Here is a 21,568-nt window from a genome sequence, read left to right as displayed (position 1 = left end):
AAAGTGAACGCAGCTGTGGTCTGTCCAATGGAGAACTGTGGTGTGACTGAAGGAGATATGTTTGCTGGAGGTGAAGATGGGGTCGAGTGTGTGACCTGCGTAGTGAGTGGGGGTATTAACAAGTTGTTTGAGTCCGAGGTTGGCGAGATTGTCCAGAAGGGTGGTGGCGTTGCTGTCGTTGCTCTTTTCAAGGTGGAAATTGAGGTCTCCCAATAGAATGTAGTCCTCGGAGGGGAGGGCGTGTGGGGTGATAAAGTCAGTGATGTCTTCACTGAATTGTGCACAGGGTCCTAGAGGTCGGTAGAGGAGGGTGCCTCTGAGTGTGGTCTTGGGGTCGGTGTGGATCTGGAAGTGAAGGTGTTCGGCGCTGGCGAGGTTGACGTCTGAGCTGGTTGAGATGCGGATGGAATTCTTATGGACGATGGCGATGCCTCCTCCTGTTTGTTTGGTTCGGTCCTTACGGATAATCTTGTAGCCATCCGGGATGGCAATGGTGATGGTGATGTCTGGGGCTGATGAGGCGTTCATCCATGTTTCTGTTAGGAAGGCGACGTCCGGATGGTGTCTAGTAGATTCCAAAGGTCGATGGCGTGTCTGTGGACCGAGCGGATGTTGAGCAGGATGCATTTTAAGTGGTTGGTGTCGGATCTCCGTTTGGTGTTCGTGGATGAGGAGTTGGTCTTGGTGCCGTCATACTTACAGGAGTAGGAGAGTCGACTCAACATATATTTATCTACAAGCCTGGAGTATTGCCAAACCACCATGAAGCTTGCACAATCTGAAGAGCCTGTAGATATATGGACTACTTGTGATCGGCGGTAATTAAGGTATCTTTGTCTATTGTAGCCGTCTGTATACAACTAAGTATTGGCAAATTTAAATGAAGATATCCAAATCAAGGACTATAAAAGTTTAAGTGTTTATGAAGTTAATTTTTATATGCACAAGGAATATATCACATGCAACTAGTTTTGTAACATGTTGTAAATTGATAATAGTATATAACCTATTTGACATCCTGGATCATCAACTCAGGGTTGCAAACTTTACACATGACGCAAGAGACCTTGTGGCGCACAGCATTTCACCCCACTGCATTAAGGACGTCTGGTTCTGGAATTTCATTTGGTTTGCTAATTAAAGGTGCACACCTAGAGTTTGAGGTATTAGACAGGAGGAGTATTTTAATATAACCCACCAGAATCCTAAAGAAATCGTTCTTGCTGAGAAGTGAACAACCGTGAGCTTTAAGTCACCTATGTCAGCATTAGATTATGCATGGACATGAATAATCTGATGAGTGAAATCCGGCCATCTTGTCCCGGACGTCAGCGCACTGCTAAGTAGTGGCAATGTTTCAGTTTGTCTCTACTGAACAACCAATAGTGCTTCTGCTACTAGCATAAGGAAAAAAGAAAAAGTGATGGTGTTCCCCTCCTGGGCAGCACTAAGCCACTTGAGGCTTGGTGGAGGTAGAGGGTGATCAAAAGAGAACCTCAACAAGGATCACAAAAAGGGCTGAAACCTCATACCCCAAGAGACAACAGTGGGGCCCATCGGCTTAAGTGACAGTGCCCAGTCTGCCCAAGAGACGCTACAAAGCTGAAGGAGCTGTGGAGGTGGCCTGAAATCACAAGAATTGTGCAGGAGCACATTTTTCTAGGAGATTGTGACAAGGTACGATGCAAACGCTGAAAAGATAAAAACTAAAGATTAACACAACCAGAAAGATTGTATTAACCCACTAGGCAAACATACAGGTAGCATGATGGTACTTTGTAACTAACTAAAGGCATTGCTATACCATGTCTAGAGGCTGCACCAGAAACCTGCTGCTACTGATGGTATTCTGTAATTAAATCGGAGACCTCTGTGTCACATATACAGCCAAGGGTCGGTGTTGAAAAGAGGCATGTGCTGGGTTGACAGAAGAGGTCTTGAAATGGTTTGCTCAACCAAGCCTGAGAGCAAGGATAGGGTTTTGGTCACAAAGGACCAAGAGCATGTTTCTTTGACCACAAAAGGTGTTCAAAAGAGCGTTCAAGGTGCTGAAGAACTCTTGGATGTTTGCCTTCTCAGCGAGACACATGGACGAGTCTGGGAGCAGCTTTGAGGTTGGCAGAGTTCTGAGAAGGTTACCCTATGTGCAGGCTTCATTCTAGTCAGTGTAAGCAGCTTGCAGAAAAGTCTAAACTCCCCAACACAGAATGCGATGATGTGAGGAGGGTGCACATTTCTATAGAAGAAACACTCAAAGCATTACCCAGTGCCTCGTGTCTCACTTACGAACAAAATGCAATCTACTGGAGAGACACCTAGAATGACACTCCTGGCAAAAGGAGCTCATGGAGCCATCCAACATCTGCCCCCCCCCCACCCCCCCAACTAACAAAAATGCATAATTAAAAACTTACTACAGTGCAGAGTTGTGGACTTTCTGAGATTCCTAGAAATGTCACAGCTGCACGCCAAGTAAAACAGTTGAATGACAGGCACACACCGAGTGGCAAACCTAATCATAGACTGAGGTGACCAACCTGCGAGACAACATTCTGCCACATGCTCCATTACTGCCCTGCTCACAAGAGGAGATCAACCATGTTTACGGTAACATTTGTGCATTTGCTTTTTAAGAGCATGTTTCGGTTCGCAGAGAGAAAGCTGATCAATGCAAAACTTGGAAAACTACCAATCCTCTTCGAATCCTTGGCAGGTGAATGCAAAAACCATAAGTGACCACTTAGAAGGAAGCAAGGCTGATGAAACGAAAAGGTACTCAGGTTAATAGTCCAATAGATGTGCAGGGCAGAGGTAAAATATGAAATCAAAGCACCCCAGAGAGCCGAAGTAGAAGCGTGCAAGAATGGCAGAGTATTTCACCTCAAGCATTACTCGTGCGTGGTCAAATTCACAACTCTCCTTCCCAGTCAACAGCCCCTTCCGTACACTAATCCTTTCTACGAATTCTACCTAGCCCATCCCAGTTAAATTTTCACCCACAATCAACGCACAAATCTTGAAAGGAAGCAAGACCACAATACAGAATTCCAAAAGGCCATTCAGTCTTCGCTGTGCATAATCTCACAGATCCTCTGACCATACTGTTAAGTTAAAATTGTTTCACTTACCTTCACAACTGCATCATCACCTGAAAAAGAGAGAAACAGCCTTAATTACAAGGTATGCACAAAGCATACAATTAAATAGACAGATCAAATTGTGCTTTTAAGTCTAAGCAAAGCATCAGAGGTACATCCAAGCCCAGTTATCCCACAACAGACAGGCAGAATTCTGATCACCTTTCAGCAAGAGCACAACGACATTGCCTCTATTTCCTTGATGAACAAACTGGCTGTATATTAAATTTGCCATTAATGCAATACTAAACCATAAGTTTGTTTCCCTTAATGTTTTGCTCAGAATCTAATAAATAACATCCATGCTTGGTACTGATAAGGTCTCTAATGGGACCAGCCACGCCTAGACATAGAACGAACATTAAAATCAAGAGCAAGGCACATTTATGTAGCTTTTTTTAGGTCTCGCCTGAGCCAGCGCATGCGCTTTTCTGGCGAGACATTTAGTATCTGGGTTTTCAAAGTGCTACCAAATGCTTTTGCTGGCCTTAAGCGTGCTGTTCCGCACGCATGAACGTGCACAGCTGCCATCTGGCTTTATGTAATGGCTCATTGAGCCTTACAGCGTGTGAAGCCCCTTCCCTACCCCCTCCGTTCTCCCACTCCCTCCTAGTCAGCTTCATTTTCCTTTTCATTCTCCTCCATCCCCTTGCACTTCACTTTCACGGCCGCGCGGCCGATGCTTGTCATGCCAGTCTCCAGTGCCATGCCTTACAAGCGGAACCCCATGCGCTCGGAGCGCTGCTGCAGCCTCTCGCGCCACCTCATAATACTGCCATCAGTTTCACCACTCACATGGTCTTCAGGTTTTATTTACAATACGTCCTTTTTTCTTTCGTTTAAGAGAGCGGGAGAAAGTAGGACACTTGTATCTCGGTCTGTTTGTTGTCCAACTTACAGTGAAGTGACAAACAGGTGTGCTGGTGATGGGTAACTGGTTTCCGGTCCCTCTAGGCCTCACTATAGCGCTTAGGTTGTCGCACAGCGCGGCACAGTTCGTGCGGGCATTAACGGTGGCGCGTGCGGTACATCCCATAGTTCGCACTCTGCACTTTAATGTAAGCTGGACGATTCACTTTAGAAGAAGCGCAGGTTTAGTTCTGGAACACAAATGGCTGCAGGCCAGCTCCACTGCAAGCATTACTAAATTTACACTAATAGACAACGTATTGTCTAGCATAGTCTGCTCGACTCCATCACGCAGAAGTGCTTGTTACTGCTTTGCACCTCCGCGACTCACTGTGCGACGTGGTGCAGCTCGATAAATCACTCCCCCCTTCTAGTGCTCATAAGGACTCTCCGGTAACAGTGATGCCCAGGATCAAAGTTATATTGTACTGCACATTTTCCGATTCACTGACTGACCACACTACGTTCACTGTGTGTCTTTTTAATAGAAGACATGCACAGTGCTTAGAAACCAAAACAAACACACCTCAGGGGTCGACTTATCTGCATTTCGAAACTAAAGCTCGAAGTTCCGTTCCGTTAATCACTTATAAAGGAAGATAAACATAAAATGTGTTTGTGTCAGTTGTAAAGATTTATGTTCTCATAAACAACAAATATTACATTAAACTTAGCTTGATAAGGCCAGCTTTAGCGCTCGTACCGCCCGCTGCGACAATTCCTCCCCCCCCCCCCCCCCTTCCTGTGGCTTTCGCGCGCCCACACACAACTCCCTCCGCCTCTCAGGACTGCTGTGCTTATTTATATATTTAATGTGCCCTGCTTGGAGTATATACACAATAGAAGAGCTTAAACGGACACACAACTGAGTTCTTTGTTTAATTAAGATAAGGAGGGCATATTTCTACCAAGCTCGGTTGCGCCGCGCAGACCCCCACACCATGAGTCAGGGGCATAACGCAGGCCCCCGCTGCCACAAATTTCCTTCTCTCCCCTTCTTACAGCAGCGTGCACCACACAACCCAGTGTTTCCCCATATTGCCGAACTGGTGCCCCTAAACCCCCCCGTGTGCAAATCACTCTTGCCCTTCATCTGTGGGAGTCACACCCCACAGTGCCTGGCACCGCTACTCCCTCAACCCCCCCCCCCCACCCCCATGCAGTGCATTCCAACCGACTCACTCTTCTTATCCGCAGAAAACCTCCTCTTGGTCAGCCTGACAACCCGCCCCAACCTTGCAACCAGACCCTTTGCTACCTTTACCCAAGCCAGCAAAACAACAGCCCCCATGCCCCTCCCTTCGCGCTGCTCCCACTCAAGCACCCTGTTTACCTCTACACGTCTCCAACATGAACGTGTCCTTTAAAATCCCTCCCCCCCATTTCCGTTACCCCAGACTACATTCCTCTTGCTAAGTACTCTGAGAGATAAATCATCAGCCCAGGATCACAGAATGTTGAGCCACGCAGAGATCCAAACTTCACTAACCCATTAAAATTTGTACCCGAAAGTCCCGTCCCCCCTCACCCCTCCCCCCAGCTCTCCCTGGGCACCTAGCCTCCTGCAACCATTGATAGCGCCTTAATCCCGGTTGTGCCATCCCCAGGTGTATGCGAGCACTTCTCCCTCCCCCCGCCTTGCCAACACCAAACAAACCACACTCCACAGCAACCCACCTGCACCTACACTCTGGAACCAACCCCACCGTGCCCACACCAATCCCCTTATATGCCCAACCAAGCTCTAAGCTGTGGCAAGCACCACAATTCCCGTCCCCCACCCCATCACGCGCTCTTCCCCACACAGATCTCCTGAAATCCTGTGCAAATAGGAGACCTATTGCATTACGCATGTTTTGCATTCTTCGATTTCACAGAGTGCATTACGATGCCACTTTAGGTGCGTGTGTGATCAATTGTGTCGGTTTAACTTGGCATCTAGCTAGTCATTTTTACTTCCACATAACTCCATGCTGGTCTTTATTATGAAAGCCTGTTCACCATTAACAACAAAAAAAAAATGAAGGTACCGCCAAGCACAACTTTAGGTGCGTGCGTGATCAATTGTATCGGTTTAACTTGGCATCTAACTTGTCATTTTTACTTTTATATCACCCACTTTTAGCTTGCTCTTTTTTCACATTTCTCCATGATAGGGACGTGTATTATCATCTGGTCACATTTATCTGGAGTGCCACTTTCCCGATTTAAAACTTGTGCCTCGCGTTGCCGGACTTCTACTTATGCGCTTTCAAATTTATTTCCCTATTTTATCTTGGTTTTTTTTCACATGATAGGGACATGCATTTTCATGTGTTAACAATTATCCCGAGTGCAAGCTGGAAAAAAAATGTCTTTAACAACAAATAAAACTGAAGTTACCACCAAGTACCACTTTAGGTGTGTGCGCATTCGTTCAAAGCAATATTCACACCTTTAAAAACATTGCAGGAAATAATCAAAACAGCCGCCATACTCCAGAATTTATGGTGCACGCATTGGCCTTTAGTATAACAAGATGCATGTGTATAACTTCCCTGTACGATCCTTATATTAAAATATTATCGGGATAATAAATACTACTCCTACACTACAGACTTTATGGCACATAACGTGCTTTTTATTTTTAAAAACGTGCGTGCATTAACTTTATAATTGCACTGTTGGCTAAGAAACCTTGTTTGATCATCACATAATCTCCCCAAAAACAGTATGCCGTCTTCTAGCGCAACGGGGCGCATGTTGACTCCGGAAAGGCCTGGTCGCTTTATTAGAAGTGCACAGATTCACTCAGTGCAACAACAGCATCACTGAACGCCACAGCATCACTCCGCGCCACCACAGCATCACTCCGCGCCACCACAGCATCACTCTGCGCCACCACAGCATCACTCCGCGCCACCACAGCATCACTCAGTGCTTCTTACACATTTTAATTACAACTTTTCAGCATGCTGCACAGCAGCCACACTTCTCTACAGCACAGCTTAGAAACATTGGCCCCCCAATGCATAGCCAATAGGTCTCGCCTTTGAGACATTATAAAAGTTTAGTTATCTAGCACAATATACTTCAATTAAACAACAAGTGTTGCATAGCTATTCACTTATAAGGTCCCAAAAGCTAGACCAAGTGGCTATGCCAATGCTTGTTTCAATGAGATGTTGATGCTTACTATAGTCCTATTTGTATGCAAAATTTCTATCAACCCAAGCTCATGTGTTTTAAAACGCTGTGTATATTAGATAACTTCATGACATTTCATACTAGTCTTTTTCATTAACTTGTTGTGCGTGTGTGTATTTTGTAGGACATCCAATATGGTGTCTGCTCATGAGCTTTCTGTGCCTTCTAGGACAAACAGCTTCAGCATCTTTTATTTTCTTGAGAGGAGCTTGAATTGCTTACCCAGCACTGAACTAGTTCACCTGTACAACTGGCAACACATCGGAAGAGAAGGCATAATATTGACAGACAGACCGGCGCTTTACATCATTTTAAGCAAACACATGAAGTGACATAGGAGACCTCCCTAGCAGGATTGGGAATAGAAGAAAGATGGCGCTCAAAGTTATACAGAACCAGGCTGCGATATGCAATAACTGAAACCTCAACAGAAATGATTGAAACGTCAACACATTCTCAAAGGTTTACCAATAGTCAAGATTCATTACCATGTTCGCTTGAGCTTTGGCGTAAAAGTAGGACCTCTGTCCGGGAGAGGAAGGAAACAGCATATGAAGTAATTGTAGAATCTAGTAGTATTGGGTAACGGTGCTGACAGATTTGCAGAGTAATCCGCCTTCATTAAATAATTGAGCGCAAGAACCAAGCCAATGTTGCAGACAACACATTGGAATAATGTCAATGGCTGGGCAGAAAACATAAGGGACAAGTATCAAGAGAAAATCTGAAAACAGCCGAACTGCAAGCATCAAGCTAAGATACAAAGTCCATTATTAGTCAAATTATCAATCAGTCTCCCTGTGCGGGACAGTTTGCGACACCCAACAAGAGTCATCTGCCACCACATCATCTCCTGCCCTGTGCGATCATTCTTCAGTTGTTGCCAGTGGCAACAGCGCGGGGTCGAATTCTAGGCTATCGTTTTTTGCCCACTATGCTACTTCAAGCACAGAGCCAAAAGCAAATCGGCTGTGCCCCGGCTCAAACTGAACAGTCCAGCCGATGAGTCTGGAGAGGTCCCCTCTGAATGGCAGCGGAAGAAACTCCACCAAGATTCGGCCTATTTAGGCTTCTTCGGCGAGTTAGAAGTAGAGGGCTGTGGCAGGGTGAACATGGGACCCGTGGGCTGGGCACGTTCACAGCTCTTAGGGCACCAGGATGGGAATAGCACAATGGGGATGGGCGGGATGCTTCCAAATGTCCTGGCCACGGCCAATCACTCGGGCTGTATTACAGTTCATCATTGGTCTACCTCCTGTGGCACCTCAGACCCAGACCTGCCACATGGAAATGGGCATTGCTCCTGCTCCAGTAGAATCAAGCTTAACCACTCAGGCCAGGTCACCTCTGCAAGGAGGAGAAGCAAGAATGAGAGAAACAAAGGTCTGAATTGTGTCTCTAGAAACCAAAACAAGCACAGGCCAAACCAACAGGTCTGGTGTTGGACATCAGCCTTTTGGCCTTGCAGGTGCTAAATTTGTTTTTGGTCATGCTTTTTTGTAAAACGTTATTGTTGATGGGACAGCCAAGCTCTGAAGGAACTATTTTGTGTGTAGATGTGCTCCTTGAGAAAGGTCACAATGCAATCACTGAGAATGGCCCGAATGGGCTGACCCACTGCCCCACACTGTATGATTTAGTGGGCGGAAGAAAAATCTAAATGGCAAAACTAAAATCAAAAGGTATTGGCGAAATCCACACCTAAATAAACTGGGCATGGGCATTCTCCCTGCAGTACATTTTAGAACATAGGCACAATATATTAGCCGCTCACTTCACTTTTAAAGGCACAAATTTATAATTCCTAATGAGGGGAAATATGTTATTGGTTTACAAGGGTGCGGTTTTACCGGAGTTCATAGGATTAAACTGGAACTTGGAAAGGTTATTCAGAAGTTACCCCTTGAACAACATTTAAACAACAGAAGATGACCTCAACTGGATGTCACAACTCTTGAGAAAAAGTTGGCTGAACAATCTTAAAAGATTACTATGGCAAATACCAGCTTCTATGGACCCAAATATAGGAATCAATCAGTATAGGTGGCTCTCTAGCACACAACATTCTAGCTCAGGAAGACAAGTTGTGGAGAAAGCAAGATATGGATCCAGATGTATGCAGACAACTTCAAAGATGATAATGGCGAATCTGTGTGAAGCTGTCGTGGGCAAAAGGTAAAATAATTAACTAGTGGCTCCATTCTTAAAGTTTTTAATCTCCAAAGAGACACTGGAGCACTTCTGTGGCTTTAAGGAATTTGCAAAGGTTTACAGAAGTGTGCCTGGAAACCTTCAAAAAGGAACCATTACTGAATTCCATATATGCATGTGTAAATACAGAAACATATTAGCTCCTATGAAAATTTGCTGAACAAGCATAAATTCACTTGTTCAAACTAACTTTCTTTTCCAACAAATAATATATTCATGCCTTTGCCAGCATCACATTTCCAACCTTTTCCAGAGTGGAAAGGGATTGGTGAGGATATGGTGAATATCCCTAAGCATTTAAGTTTGTAGGGTGGACACATTAGCTGGGCATTTTAAGCTTGGTACTATCACTTTCCACTTACTTCTAGTCCTTGAGTAGATTTACTCACACGAAAATCTTCATGTCAGTAAACCCTTTTAAGACTGCAAACCTATTTTGGTTACTCATGCTTTCGCCAAATCTGTACAGCGCTCTGATACCTGTACGGGTCTTTTTCGAGCTTAATAAAACTTTTCAAACAAATAAATAAATACACGTGTAAATAACTTGTAGGTATAGACCCAACCCATTTTGACTTTAACAAGACCTTGTAGAGTTCACCCAGAAGGAAAATGTTAAAGACCAGTCACTAATGAAGAGCTTGGCAAACGAGAGATCTGGCTTGTAAGTATAATCCGAGTTGATTTACAATAATTTTATGAAATTGAGTGGAGACTTGAAGGTAACGTTGTCAGATCATTTCTGAAGATTCTTCCTCAGAAAGTAAAGTGAAAACCAGGGCAATGGTATGATATACCATGCTATATAGATAACACCAGGATGAAGAAAGTGCTGCCATATTCAGAGCGCTATCATGAACAGAAAACTGGCCTAAACTGCCCCACTCAATTCAATTTCAAATCTTTTATTCGTTTAACCATTTTGTTAAACATAAAAAGTACATCACATATAGGCATTGCATCATAAAATCACAGTTACTATTAATACACCTAAAAATGTAACAGGTAGAGAGCTACATTGTCCAAGAAAGTACAATTTTAAAATATTTACAACAGTAATACAGATGACCATGTAATCAAAAGGGATTCGTTTCCAACGTTTTACGAATGGTTATACATGATTTCAGGAAGAGAGCTAGGCTCTTTGCCACATACTGTGAATCAAGATGTTGCAGAGCTAAAAAAGCAGGGCGACAGGTCCTCAACCCCATTTGACGCAGCAATGGTAAAACCCAGCGCTTGCGTATTTCTGCGTAGTAATGACAAAACAGTACTACATGCATCGTTGATTGGGAGGAGACTTTGTCGCAAGGACATTTATCAAGGTCACGGGACCAATTTAGGATTCTAGGAAAAGTAACTAGTCTAAAAAAGAGGTTAAAGCGCAACCTAGTTAATAGGTATTTTTCGTAGTTAGAAACATGGTACGATAAATATGGCTGAGTTCCTAGAGACACCTGAACCATCAAAATATTTACATTTGATTGCTTGGATATTTCATTACACAAACGAAGTTCCCTTAAGTGGGTGAGACAATGATGCTTCAAGGTTTTTCTACTCATCTCAGTGATGGATGAAGGCTCGATGGTGTACTGCAAGAGGTCAAGATCCTTCAGGAATTTAACTACATAGTTCAACCATGGGATGTTTTTCCAGGCCGACATCTCAAGGCATTCTGAGATAAGTGCACGGGTAAGATGACATTGTGGCTTTGTCCAAATGCGATGCCATAGGAGCACTGGTTGGCATTTTATGTAGTCTGTTAAGTAATCAATTCCAAGTTCTATGTGGCAGCCATATGTAGGGGCACTCCGTGGAAGGGCCAAAAGGTACCTTAAAAAGCCATTCTGAATTTTTTGCAGTTCATCAGTGTTTGCATATCCCCATACCCCGGCTCCGTATGTGGCAATGCTCAAGCATTTAGCTTGGTGGATTTTAAGCAGTACTGAGGGAGATGGCTTACCCATTTTTCTGGAAAAAGACACGAGGGCAGAAGTTGCTCGTTGGTAGAGCAATCTCCTGGTAACCATCGCCCTTTTCCAAGTCAGCTTGTCATCTACTAGGATGCCCAGGTAGGGGTATTCCCTAACACGTTCCAGTTTTGATTGCTCGATACAAAGATGTTTAGAGCTTTTTATCTTGGGCCCAGATTGCATGACGAAGGTCTTGGTCTTATTGACCTTTAGCCCAAGTGAGGACATAAAATTGCAATATTTATCAAGCTGCTTCTGGAGTTGTACTAAGGTCCTAGCGAGAAGTACGGAGTCGTCAGCGTAAAGAAGTGCTGGAATTGGGCGACTGTTGATAGTGGGTAGGTCCTGGCACCCCTCTAGCATGGCTACTTCCAGGCCATTTGTGTATAAATTAAATAGGAGGGGGGCGAGGACACAACCCTGCCTTACTCCGCGGTTTACTGGAAAAGAGGGCGTTAACTCCCCAGCCGTACCAAATCTTACGCGGGCCGAGGCGTTAGAATAAAGCTCTCGCAGGAATCTGATGAGGGGAGGGTCAACGCCCAGCCTGTCCAAGATGGACCACAGCGTGGCATGGCTTACACAATCGAACGCCGCACTAAGGTCGACGTAGACCATAAATAAATTGCCCCCTTTTACTCCAACATACTTCCCAATTAGAAGTGAAAGATTTAAAGCCTGTTCAACAGTGCCCAACCCCTCCCGGAATCCGTACTGCAGGTCCGTTATGATGTTCTTTTCTGCCGCCCAATCCTGTACACGATCCAGGATTAGGCGACCCGCAACCTTACCCAGCGAGTCCAGGAGGGAGATAGGCCTGTAGCAGGCAGGGTTATTTCTCTCACCTTTTTTAAAAATTGGGAGCAGTATGGAGGTGGACCAAGAGTCCAGTAGACCGTCTTTCAACGCTGCTGCAATTAGTTGGGTTATTAATGGGGACCATAAATCTATATTTAGAAGGAAGATATCTAATGGTGCACCATCGGGACCAGGGGCCTTTCCACCTTTTGAGGTTGATAGTGCTCTTTTAACCTCTCCGAGGGAGAAGTTCAAATCAATTGGGTACACCCCTTTATCGTGGGTCCCAAGCACTGAGTTGGAAGTTACAGCACGGTCCGTTGGAATGTCGCTAAAGATTTTGGAAAAATGTGCCACCCATTCATCTGAGGGTACAGCGACATCCAAGTGCTGATGCGAATTACCCTCGCTTAGGAAAGGAGATTTTACTACTTTCCAAAATAGGGAGCTGTCGTTACTGGTACAACTCTCGTGTAGTTGAGCCCAAAGGTCATTTTTATGGTCTCTCTTACAGCTTAGTTGGGCCTGCTTGTAATTAGATCTTAACAGAGCTATTTTTGTTTGATCTCTTACTGGGTTGTGAAGCTCCTTTTTTAGGGCATTTAAAGCTTTTCGACATGCCGTATTAAACCAGCCTGGTTCAGTGTGACAGCCTAATTTGCGGGTGCGTGAAAGGACCTTCTGTATAATTTTCAGGATTTCTCCAAAACTAGAGATGATGTCGCATGGGGAAGATGACTCGTTTAAACATATGTTTATCCAGGGTAGAGCTTTAGAGATCACTGAACCAGATGTTTCTAGTGGGTCTATTCTTGACCATTTCACTGAATAGCCGTTAGTTTTTACCATGGACAATGATTTTTGAGTTAGTAAGCTATTTTTTATAAGGTTTGACGCCCTCGTAGGCAGCTTTAGCTCTATTGTAGTGGGAAAATGATCACCTGAAATTTCTGTTCCTGTATTAAACTTAATAACAGTACCCTTTAAAGAACTTGAACAAAGTATAAAATCTATGGTGCTAAAACAACCCCTGCCGTGAAAGGTAGACCTAAATTCCACAGGAGGGTCGGTGAGTTCATTGGCATATATCAATTCCAGTGACATTAAAATAACATTAAGAGAATCACCCACTAAGGAGTGCGTAAAATGTGACAAAGGGCATTCATTTTCATCAAGGAGGCCACAATCAGAATTCTTATAACGAGAACACAGTTGTACATTAAAATCCCCTCCCCAGATTACATTCCAAGTGGCTGATGCATACTTTGCTCTTTGTTCGTCTATACAATGTGAAATTTCAGAGACTATTCTTATGCACTCTGTCGGTGGGAGATTATTATAAAAATTAATCAAACTATATGTTGTACCATTTTTAAAAATGATCAATAGAATTTGGTAACAGGGAGTGTTGCACAGAAGGGAAATATTCCTTACTTCTAACTTATTGGATATATATACGACAAGGCCCCCCTTGGGTCTGCCATGTGTAGAAGGACTAGCGGAAGAATGGAACGTTAAATACCCTTGAATGTGTAGTGGATCGGTAGTCCAGGTCTCTTGAAAACACATTATTTCGTGGGAAGTGACGAAAGCCAACCATGATGCCGATAGCATTCTGGGTCGCAAACCAGCCACGTTCCAGAATAATATGGGCAAAGTGGGTATCAGTGTTGTGCCAATCATGGATGGTGGGCCAGTCATAGACGATGACCCTCCATTTTGAGACAGGTTTCGTCGTATTGCTGGGAGGTCAGGATTAGGAGATGGCAACAAACTTTCTTGATTATTGTCACTTAGGTTGATAGGATGGAGCTGACAACTGGCGTGATTAAAAATGTGAGTATCCAGTGGATCCGTTGACGTGTCCAGTATTAGAGAGGGCATTATTGTAGTTGGCAGATGAATCGGTGCGAATGTCAGTGCAGAAGAATCAGTTTGTGTGGGAGGGGAAGGGCCTGGGGTGGTGGAGTTCCCACCTGACAGATCAGTTACTGTTGGTGGTCAGTCCACCATCTCCAAGCAATCGTACCTATTGTACGTGGGAACGCCCCTCCAATCCGACAGGGGCATGGGGTTTCTACCTCCTTGGCCCTGCCAGTTTAACCGATCTGAATTTCTAAGCCTAGTCCCCACCTGAGTCCAATTCCACTCCAAAGATGATGCAGGATAATGGGCCGGAGGGTAGAAGAAAGCTAGCCTTTTAGTTCCTATGCCATCGGATGATGTTTGCTCATCCCTTGGACAAATGTACTCTGCAGTTTGGGGATCTTCAAAAGTTATTATAATGCAGTCGCCTTGGATGGTTTTTTGCTCCTTCCCTATCCAGGGGACTCTGCGAACTGAAATAATGTTGTTATTAGAGAATGGAGGAAATGGTCGATTTATCGCTAACCAATGGAGTACCTTATTTTTTAAAGACCATCCGGGTTCCTCAGAGTTGATATGCAACGCTGGAACCCCGGTCATAATGACTACATATGGTGTTGCTTCTGGAGGAAGGTGAACAGGGCGGAATGAATTGTGTCTTGTATTATAAGCCGCGTTCTTAATGGCTGGTGGATTAGCTGGGTGGCGTGTAGTAGACACGGTAGGATGGTTTGTCGTTTGAGCTGGCGGCCCAGGCTGAGCGGGAATGATAGCTTTTTTATTTACAGCATGATTAGCAGATGTTTGCTGTGATTTACTTACAATTGTATGGGCAGGAGTGTGAGTAGAAGACTGATGGGCTACCGCTGTGGTAGTTACCGCTTTAGGGATTTGTCGAGTTTGTTGGGGTAGAGGGGCCCCTGAGTTCGTCAAGTTTGATTTAGGCTGTTGGGGTACGAGGACAGCAGGGGTAGAAGACGTGGATTTCTTTGATTTTATTTCAGATGATAAGGTTGCTAGTAGCTTTTCAATCTTAGATAGTGCCAATTTAACAGGTTTAAGATGACTTTTAATTATTGCCTCGAGTGAAGCTAGGATTTGGGGATCTTGCTCCGGGAGGACCCGCCCATTACCTATATTACCGCTTGAAGCAGTAATAAGATGGTCGGAAGGAGGATTAATTATTTCCGACGTTATTAAGGTGGTAGACTGTTGACAGATTTCAGGTTGGATTAGGGGTTGAGCTAATGTAGGAGAATCATCGTTCAGTTGAAACGAAGAGGGCTGTTGTGAACCATTAGTAATTAATATAGGATTTTTGAGATCTTTTTTACCTTGTCTCTTTTTCGGTATGGCGCCTTCACGCTGTCCCCTTTCCGTGGGGGATTGAGGGATCTCCTCCGTGTTGGAAAAAAGGATGGGAGTTCTCTCAATCGAACGGGAGGGATGGGGTGAAGGGAGTTGGGATACTTGCGTGATAGACAGATCTATGGATACTGATAGATCCACTATTCCTGGGACTGACGGGGTCTCATGATGTAAATCAGGCAGTGGGAGACGTTGCGGGGTTACAGCAGCAGCCAATAGGCCTAGTGACGAACGCCTTGCTGCTGCTAAATCTTGAGAGACCCTTCTCTCTAACAAAAGAACACCCTGGTTAATGGCGTCATTAGCCTTTGTAATGAATTGGTCTATTGGACCTACAATCTGCGCAACATGTGCGGCTTTGCTGTTTCGTGTTATTCTAGGAGACATGTTGATAAAATACACAGTGATGAATTACACAGCAGATATAGTGACAGCAGTCCAACAGACAAACGTCAAGATACAAATGACATAGATAGCAGATATATCTTTTTGGGGCACTCTAGGACGTTGTTAATAAGGTGGCCCAGTCCAGTCTTACCAGGCTGTAACGGGCTAGAACGGGCCCGCCCTTGGCCCGGGCTTCGCCCGGCGTCCCGCGAGACGGGGGTGACGCGCTATTTGAACGCCTCCTGGCGCGTAGATGGCGCGGCGTGCGCCGCTTTGACTGCTGGTGATTGTAGTTCAGTAGATCCCCCTCGCACCGCGCTCCGCTCGCCTGCGGGACTCAGATGACACCAGAGCCGGGCAGCGGGAGGCGGGAGAAGGGCAGTCAACGTTTGGTGGGCTCCAAGATTTTGCTACGGCAAAAAGGCAGGTAGTCGGCAAAGTTTTCCGCTTCTGTGTGCTGCCCCACTCATAAATGGAGTCTGTGCATACATGGAGTCTGCAGACTCAACATAAACAGATCCTTCGTATATTCAAAGCCAAGGATAGTCAGAGGTGAGCCATATTTGGAGCCTTGCTATAATCCAAATCCTGACCGAATATACACACAGGGATAACCAGAGAAGCTTTTTATCATAGCTCTGATACAATACCATAATTTTCACATCACTGGATGGCACAAAATAGGACACGTTGATTTTTCTTCCTTTCTTTCTTTCTTTTTTTGTGCTAGACAAGTAGTTTTCTGAAGCACCTCATTCTTTGGACAAGATATCTTCGATAATTACACATCCATGAGGAAGGTCATTGTAAAGTAAGAGAGATGAGACCCTTGCAGGCACTGCTAAGAGTAGTATAAACTTGATATGGTTATCACCAACTCTATGATAAAAGGGATGCTGTTCTGATGCACAACTGCCTACTCTGCAAGAAGTATTCAGGTCTGATATTTCTGCAGCACAGTAAAAAAAGAATCTGAATGTGCTCCCTGAGGAGTAAGCAAACACAAATAGCTCTGAGTTTAGTGGGGTTAGTGCTTACGTCACACTACCTACAAATTAACTTGAGGATTAAATGTAACTACATTTATTAGTTTACCTGTTTTAGCAACAAGAACATTATTCCTGCTATTGATGTTAGGACTCTGCAACACTCCAGATCTCTGGGATTTATACGGGCCCCACAAAGCAAAGAGCTGTATATATAGCTGAACACTACCTGGTACCCTGCTGGATATAACTTTTTACAGCATGCTCTTTTATGTACAGAAGAAACATTTTAAGGACGTAAAGGTTCTAAATAATTGTGACAAAATGTCCATCTCAATGCATGGGCTACAAATCACATCATTACAAAAAAGTTTTTTTTAAAAAATTATGAGGATCAATAACTGAAGAGATGTATTGTTAACGTCTTCCATTTTGTGTAGTAAAAAAGTCTTTATAAGACAAACTATAGAGGATGTGGGTTAACGGCTCGAGCGGCAGGCCTTGAATCTGGGGATCCAGGTTTGAGTCTGGCAGGAGGCTCCAACATCCTGTGATTTTGGGCAAATCACAATCTCCCTGTGCATAAAACTAAATTAATTAATGTGTCTGTCTGTAACGCAACTGGTACTCATGTCGCTTAATAAAGATAGATAGATAGATAGATAGATAGATAGATAGATAGATGTTACCTACTGACTACTATAGCTATAGTTAGGACCTAGTTTCTTTTTGAAAGTTTTTTCTTTCGCCAATATCTTTGGTGCAGTTTGACGGATCTTCGAGAAATTCTCAAACTAATGGGGCGCGCTCCGGTCAGCTCCTGTCTTGAAAATTTCGGGGTGATGCATCAAGCGGGGGCCGAGAAAAAAAAGGGGGGTTCCCAAAACACGTTTTCCCAATGTTAATTTCTACAGGAACTGTAGGCAAAGCTACAGCCCAAACTGCTGAACGAAATTACCCCCAAATTTGGCAGAAAGGTAGCCCTTGGTAAAGAAAGAGACCTTTTTAGGTCGAGCCTAGCGCAGCGCGTATGCGCTGCACTAGGAGAGGGCCGCTTGGAATCGCGACAGTTTTTCTTGAACCTCGTGTGTGTGGTGTTGACCCGCTATTGGGCTTTGCATGAGTCTTTCTAAAAAGATAGCACGCAATTGGGCAAAGGCCAGTGCATGTCCCACCTTTGTATCTGCCCACGACCTACAGCTTGCGAGCAGCAGCGCCAACTGTTTACAATTAAGGCGACCACGATAATTGGAAACAGATGGCGGTCGGGCTGGCCCTGGGTTTTTTTTTCCCCTTTGTCACTTGTTGCTATTCCTCTGCAGAAGCCCCGTCGCTCACCATCTCTCTGCCTCCCAGTCTCTCTTCCTCCCTTTAGATCACTGTCTGTCAATATTATGCCTTATCTTCCGATGTGTTGCCAGTTGTACAGGTGAAGTAGTTCAGTGCTGGGTGAGCAATTCAAGCTCCTCTCAAGAAAATAAAAGATGCTGAAGACGTTTTTTAAATGTAGGTTAGGCTAGGATTACAATCTGTAAGTAAACCATCGATGTCCATGGAGACCCCGTCACTATTTTATGATAGGTCTCCGCCAACCCCCTCTCCCCTCCCAGATTCCTTCTACACGGTCCTTTTCTCTATGCTTTTATTTCCCCCACATGCTCTAAGCTCCCTCCCTCTCCTCATTTCCAACATTCCCCCCCTTTGTCTTCGTTTCTCGTTTATTCCCATCTTCCTCTCAATCTCTTTCTTTCTCTTCTTCACTGTCGGACTCTCTTTCCTGTCTACTTTTAATTCAATCGTACATCTTTACCGCTCTCGGGCCGTCTCATCCTTGCTTCTGTGTCCCGCCACATCCCTCCTCACTCACTTAGTTTTCCATCTCGCTGCTGCTTTCTAGCATCTCCAAAATTCACCAACACTTCTCGTCTTATTTTTTCACCCGCCCCTTCTCGCCTGCACTCCGCATCATCTATCTTTTTACCTGCCCTTTCCCCCGTCCATTCCCCTCTTTCCTACCTGTCGCAGTTAGCACCCTGTCTCCCCATCACGAGCCTCTGTCCCGCCTGTGTCCATTCGACCCCCTTATTGCTTCAGCTCCGAAGCGCTCTACAGATGTTTGCACTTTCATTCCACACAGACGTGCTTGCAGCCTACTCCCCCGCCACCAGGGCTGGTGCCCAGTTATTCGCCTCGTACAACTTCCCGGGTGCTTGTGACTCGCTTCCAGCCACACCTGCGCCGGCCTTCTTATAACCATATCACGTCAACGTTGTATTAAGTTAGCATTTGATTTTTTTCAGCAGCGTAAACCGACCCAGTTACACCTTGTTTCTGCATAGCGCTTCATAACACATTTTTCCGTTCTAAAATGCGGTAGTTGACCCAGTGAAAAGATACCAGACCCCCTGTCGTTGGGTGTTGCATGGGCTGAATAATTTAGAAAACAGTGTGTTGTTCCACTTTGACTCAAAAAATCCGTACTAGCCAGGCATGTGGTAGGAATCATGAACAAACACTTTCTTCATTTGATTTTTTCTGCACCCGTCTCCCATTGGTAAACCATGCAGGTCTCGCCTATGACGCTGTTTGGTATATTAATGTATATTACATGTTTTGGTGCTTGTATTTCCCAAAGTCAAGGGTAATATGCTGCATGGGCTAAACATTTATAAGGTCCGAAAGGTGAGACCTATGCCAATGCTTGTTTTTTTTAAATGGTGTAAATCCGTTCAGTAGTTCCTGAGAAAATAAAAAAAGAAAAGTATTGATATCTGAGCACCGAGAAGGAGTCGCGGCTCCTCCCGAGCATGAGCTGACTTCTGATTGGCTGCCAACACTCCAAACCAGTGTTGGCCGCCATCTGGTGACTCGAGTCACAGGAAAACAGTGAGAAAAAAAACATTTTTTAAAAACAAGAAAAGGGGGGCAGGGTAGAAACACCCTGACCCCCTACGCCAAAAAAAGCATTTTTTTTTACGTGCCTGAATTCGCTCTGGGTGCGGGAATCCTGCAGAGAATTTTTTTTAAACAAAGCACAGGCTCCCGAGCATCGTTATTGTTAAACCCCCAGGTGGGCCAGGTCCCGGGGGCTATCACAAATTGTATATAGGGGTACCCACGGGGGCCCCTGCAGCCCCGGGGACCACAACCTCCCTGGGGCTCTCATTTTCTTAAAATAAAATGTGTGTGTGGGGGGTGGAGGGGGAGAGGGGGGCTCGAGCCTCCCCACCCCCCCCCCGGGAACCACCACCTCCCCGCCTTCTGTTATTAATCAGGGGGGGGGGGCATCGTGGGCCCGCTCCAAGCCCCAGGGACCACCACCTCCCGGGGCGTTGAAATGTAGCGCAGCCCCCTTCCTGGAGCCCTTGATGGCCTTGGGGACCGGCAACCCCCAGGGCCGGCTCCTGCAATGTCCCGGGGTGCCAAACCCATTGCTGTTTGCCCCTTTCCCATCATATATATATAAATGTGAGGAACTAACACGCAAGACAATTCACAATTGGCAGAGAATTGGTCTCTCAACTAAAAAGGAATCGAAAATTTTGAGTGTGGAACATCCAATCACTCCAATCCTTTATTTCCTACCAAAAGTCCACAAGTTGGTTACCCCAGTTCCAGGTCGCCCAATAATCTCAGCACAAGGAAGCATGAATAAAAACATCTCCAAATACATTGATTTCTTTCTTCAACCACATGTCAAAAATTTGCCTTCATATCTAAAAGACACTACTGACTTTCTGATCAAAATTAAGAGTGTAAACTGGTGTACTTTGTTGTGATGGACATAGAATCTTTATATACCAGTATTAATCATCGACATCGTATTAAGGGTACTGAATACTTTCTAAATAGCTGTGAGGTTACTTTGAGAGAACATAACAAAATGCTAACAGAAATGATTGAGATCTGTCTTCAAACTAACTTCTTCCAATTTCAGAATGAGATCTTCCAGCAGTTGCACGGTGTGCCAATGAGTTTGTGCTTCTCCCCCAGCTATTCATGCTTGCATGTTGGCTGGTGGGAGGTGCACGTGCTCGGAGCCGCCCATCGCCACTGGTGGAAGCCATTATTGGCGTTATATTGATGACGTGTGCATTATTTGGAAGGGGCTATATGATGAAGCAATAGCTTTTGTTAATGACATCAACTCTAATGATCTCAATCTGAGATTCACGGCATCAGTTACTGACAGCTTGGCCGAATTTCTGGACGTCCAATTGTATATTGAAGCAGGCATTTTACACACAACGCTCCATAGAAAATTAACAGCGGGCAATTCTATTCTTCGTGCCCATCCTATCCATACCATCAACAGCATTCCGTACGGAGAATGTATTCGTATCTGTTAGATATGCAGTAGTGATGTAGCAGCTGATGCCTGTCTAGCCGAAGCCGTCCAAAGATTTCTTAAAAGAGGCTATAAAACGAAGATCTTAGATCAAGCTTTACTGAAGGCCAAGGTGAGATCCAGAGATGAATTATTGGAACCTTTGGTCAATGTAACTGCTGTCCAAAAAACAGAGTGTTCAATTCGCCTTATAGCTACTTTCTGTACCCAAGAGAGCTATTCACCGTATTATTTGTTCCGAATGGCCTATCATTTTGACTGACATCATCTTGGGCCCCATCATGCCTAGTCAACCAGCCATCACTTTTGGAAGGGCCCCTTCAATACGGGATGCCCTTGACAGATCTATGCCCGAGGTCCAGGTTAAGAAATCATCGTTATCTAAAATGGATTTCTTTA

At 44.8% G+C, this 21,568-nt stretch overlaps 1 protein-coding gene across 5 annotated transcripts in view; it reads right to left on the bottom strand.

The window, feature by feature from the left end:
• Nucleotides 1-21,568, bottom strand: part of ZMYM3 (zinc finger MYM-type containing 3) — a 539,665-nt gene that overhangs the window by 396,748 nt on the left and 121,349 nt on the right. For all 5 annotated transcript variants that reach the window (XM_086918270.1, XM_086918269.1, XM_086918272.1 and 2 more), the window contains exon 3: nucleotides 3,129-3,148. In XM_086918270.1, the coding sequence (XP_086774396.1) occupies nucleotides 3,129-3,148 (20 nt within the window). The remainder of the gene's footprint in view (nucleotides 1-3,128; nucleotides 3,149-21,568) is intronic.

The sequence above is a fragment of the Lissotriton vulgaris genome, chromosome 4_1 (assembly GCF_964263255.1).
Source record: "Lissotriton vulgaris chromosome 4_1, aLisVul1.2, whole genome shotgun sequence".
NCBI classification, from domain to species: domain Eukaryota; kingdom Metazoa; phylum Chordata; class Amphibia; order Caudata; family Salamandridae; genus Lissotriton; species Lissotriton vulgaris.
The sequence above is the reverse complement of the archived record's forward strand: the minus strand, read 5'-3'. Positions and strand labels throughout refer to the sequence as shown.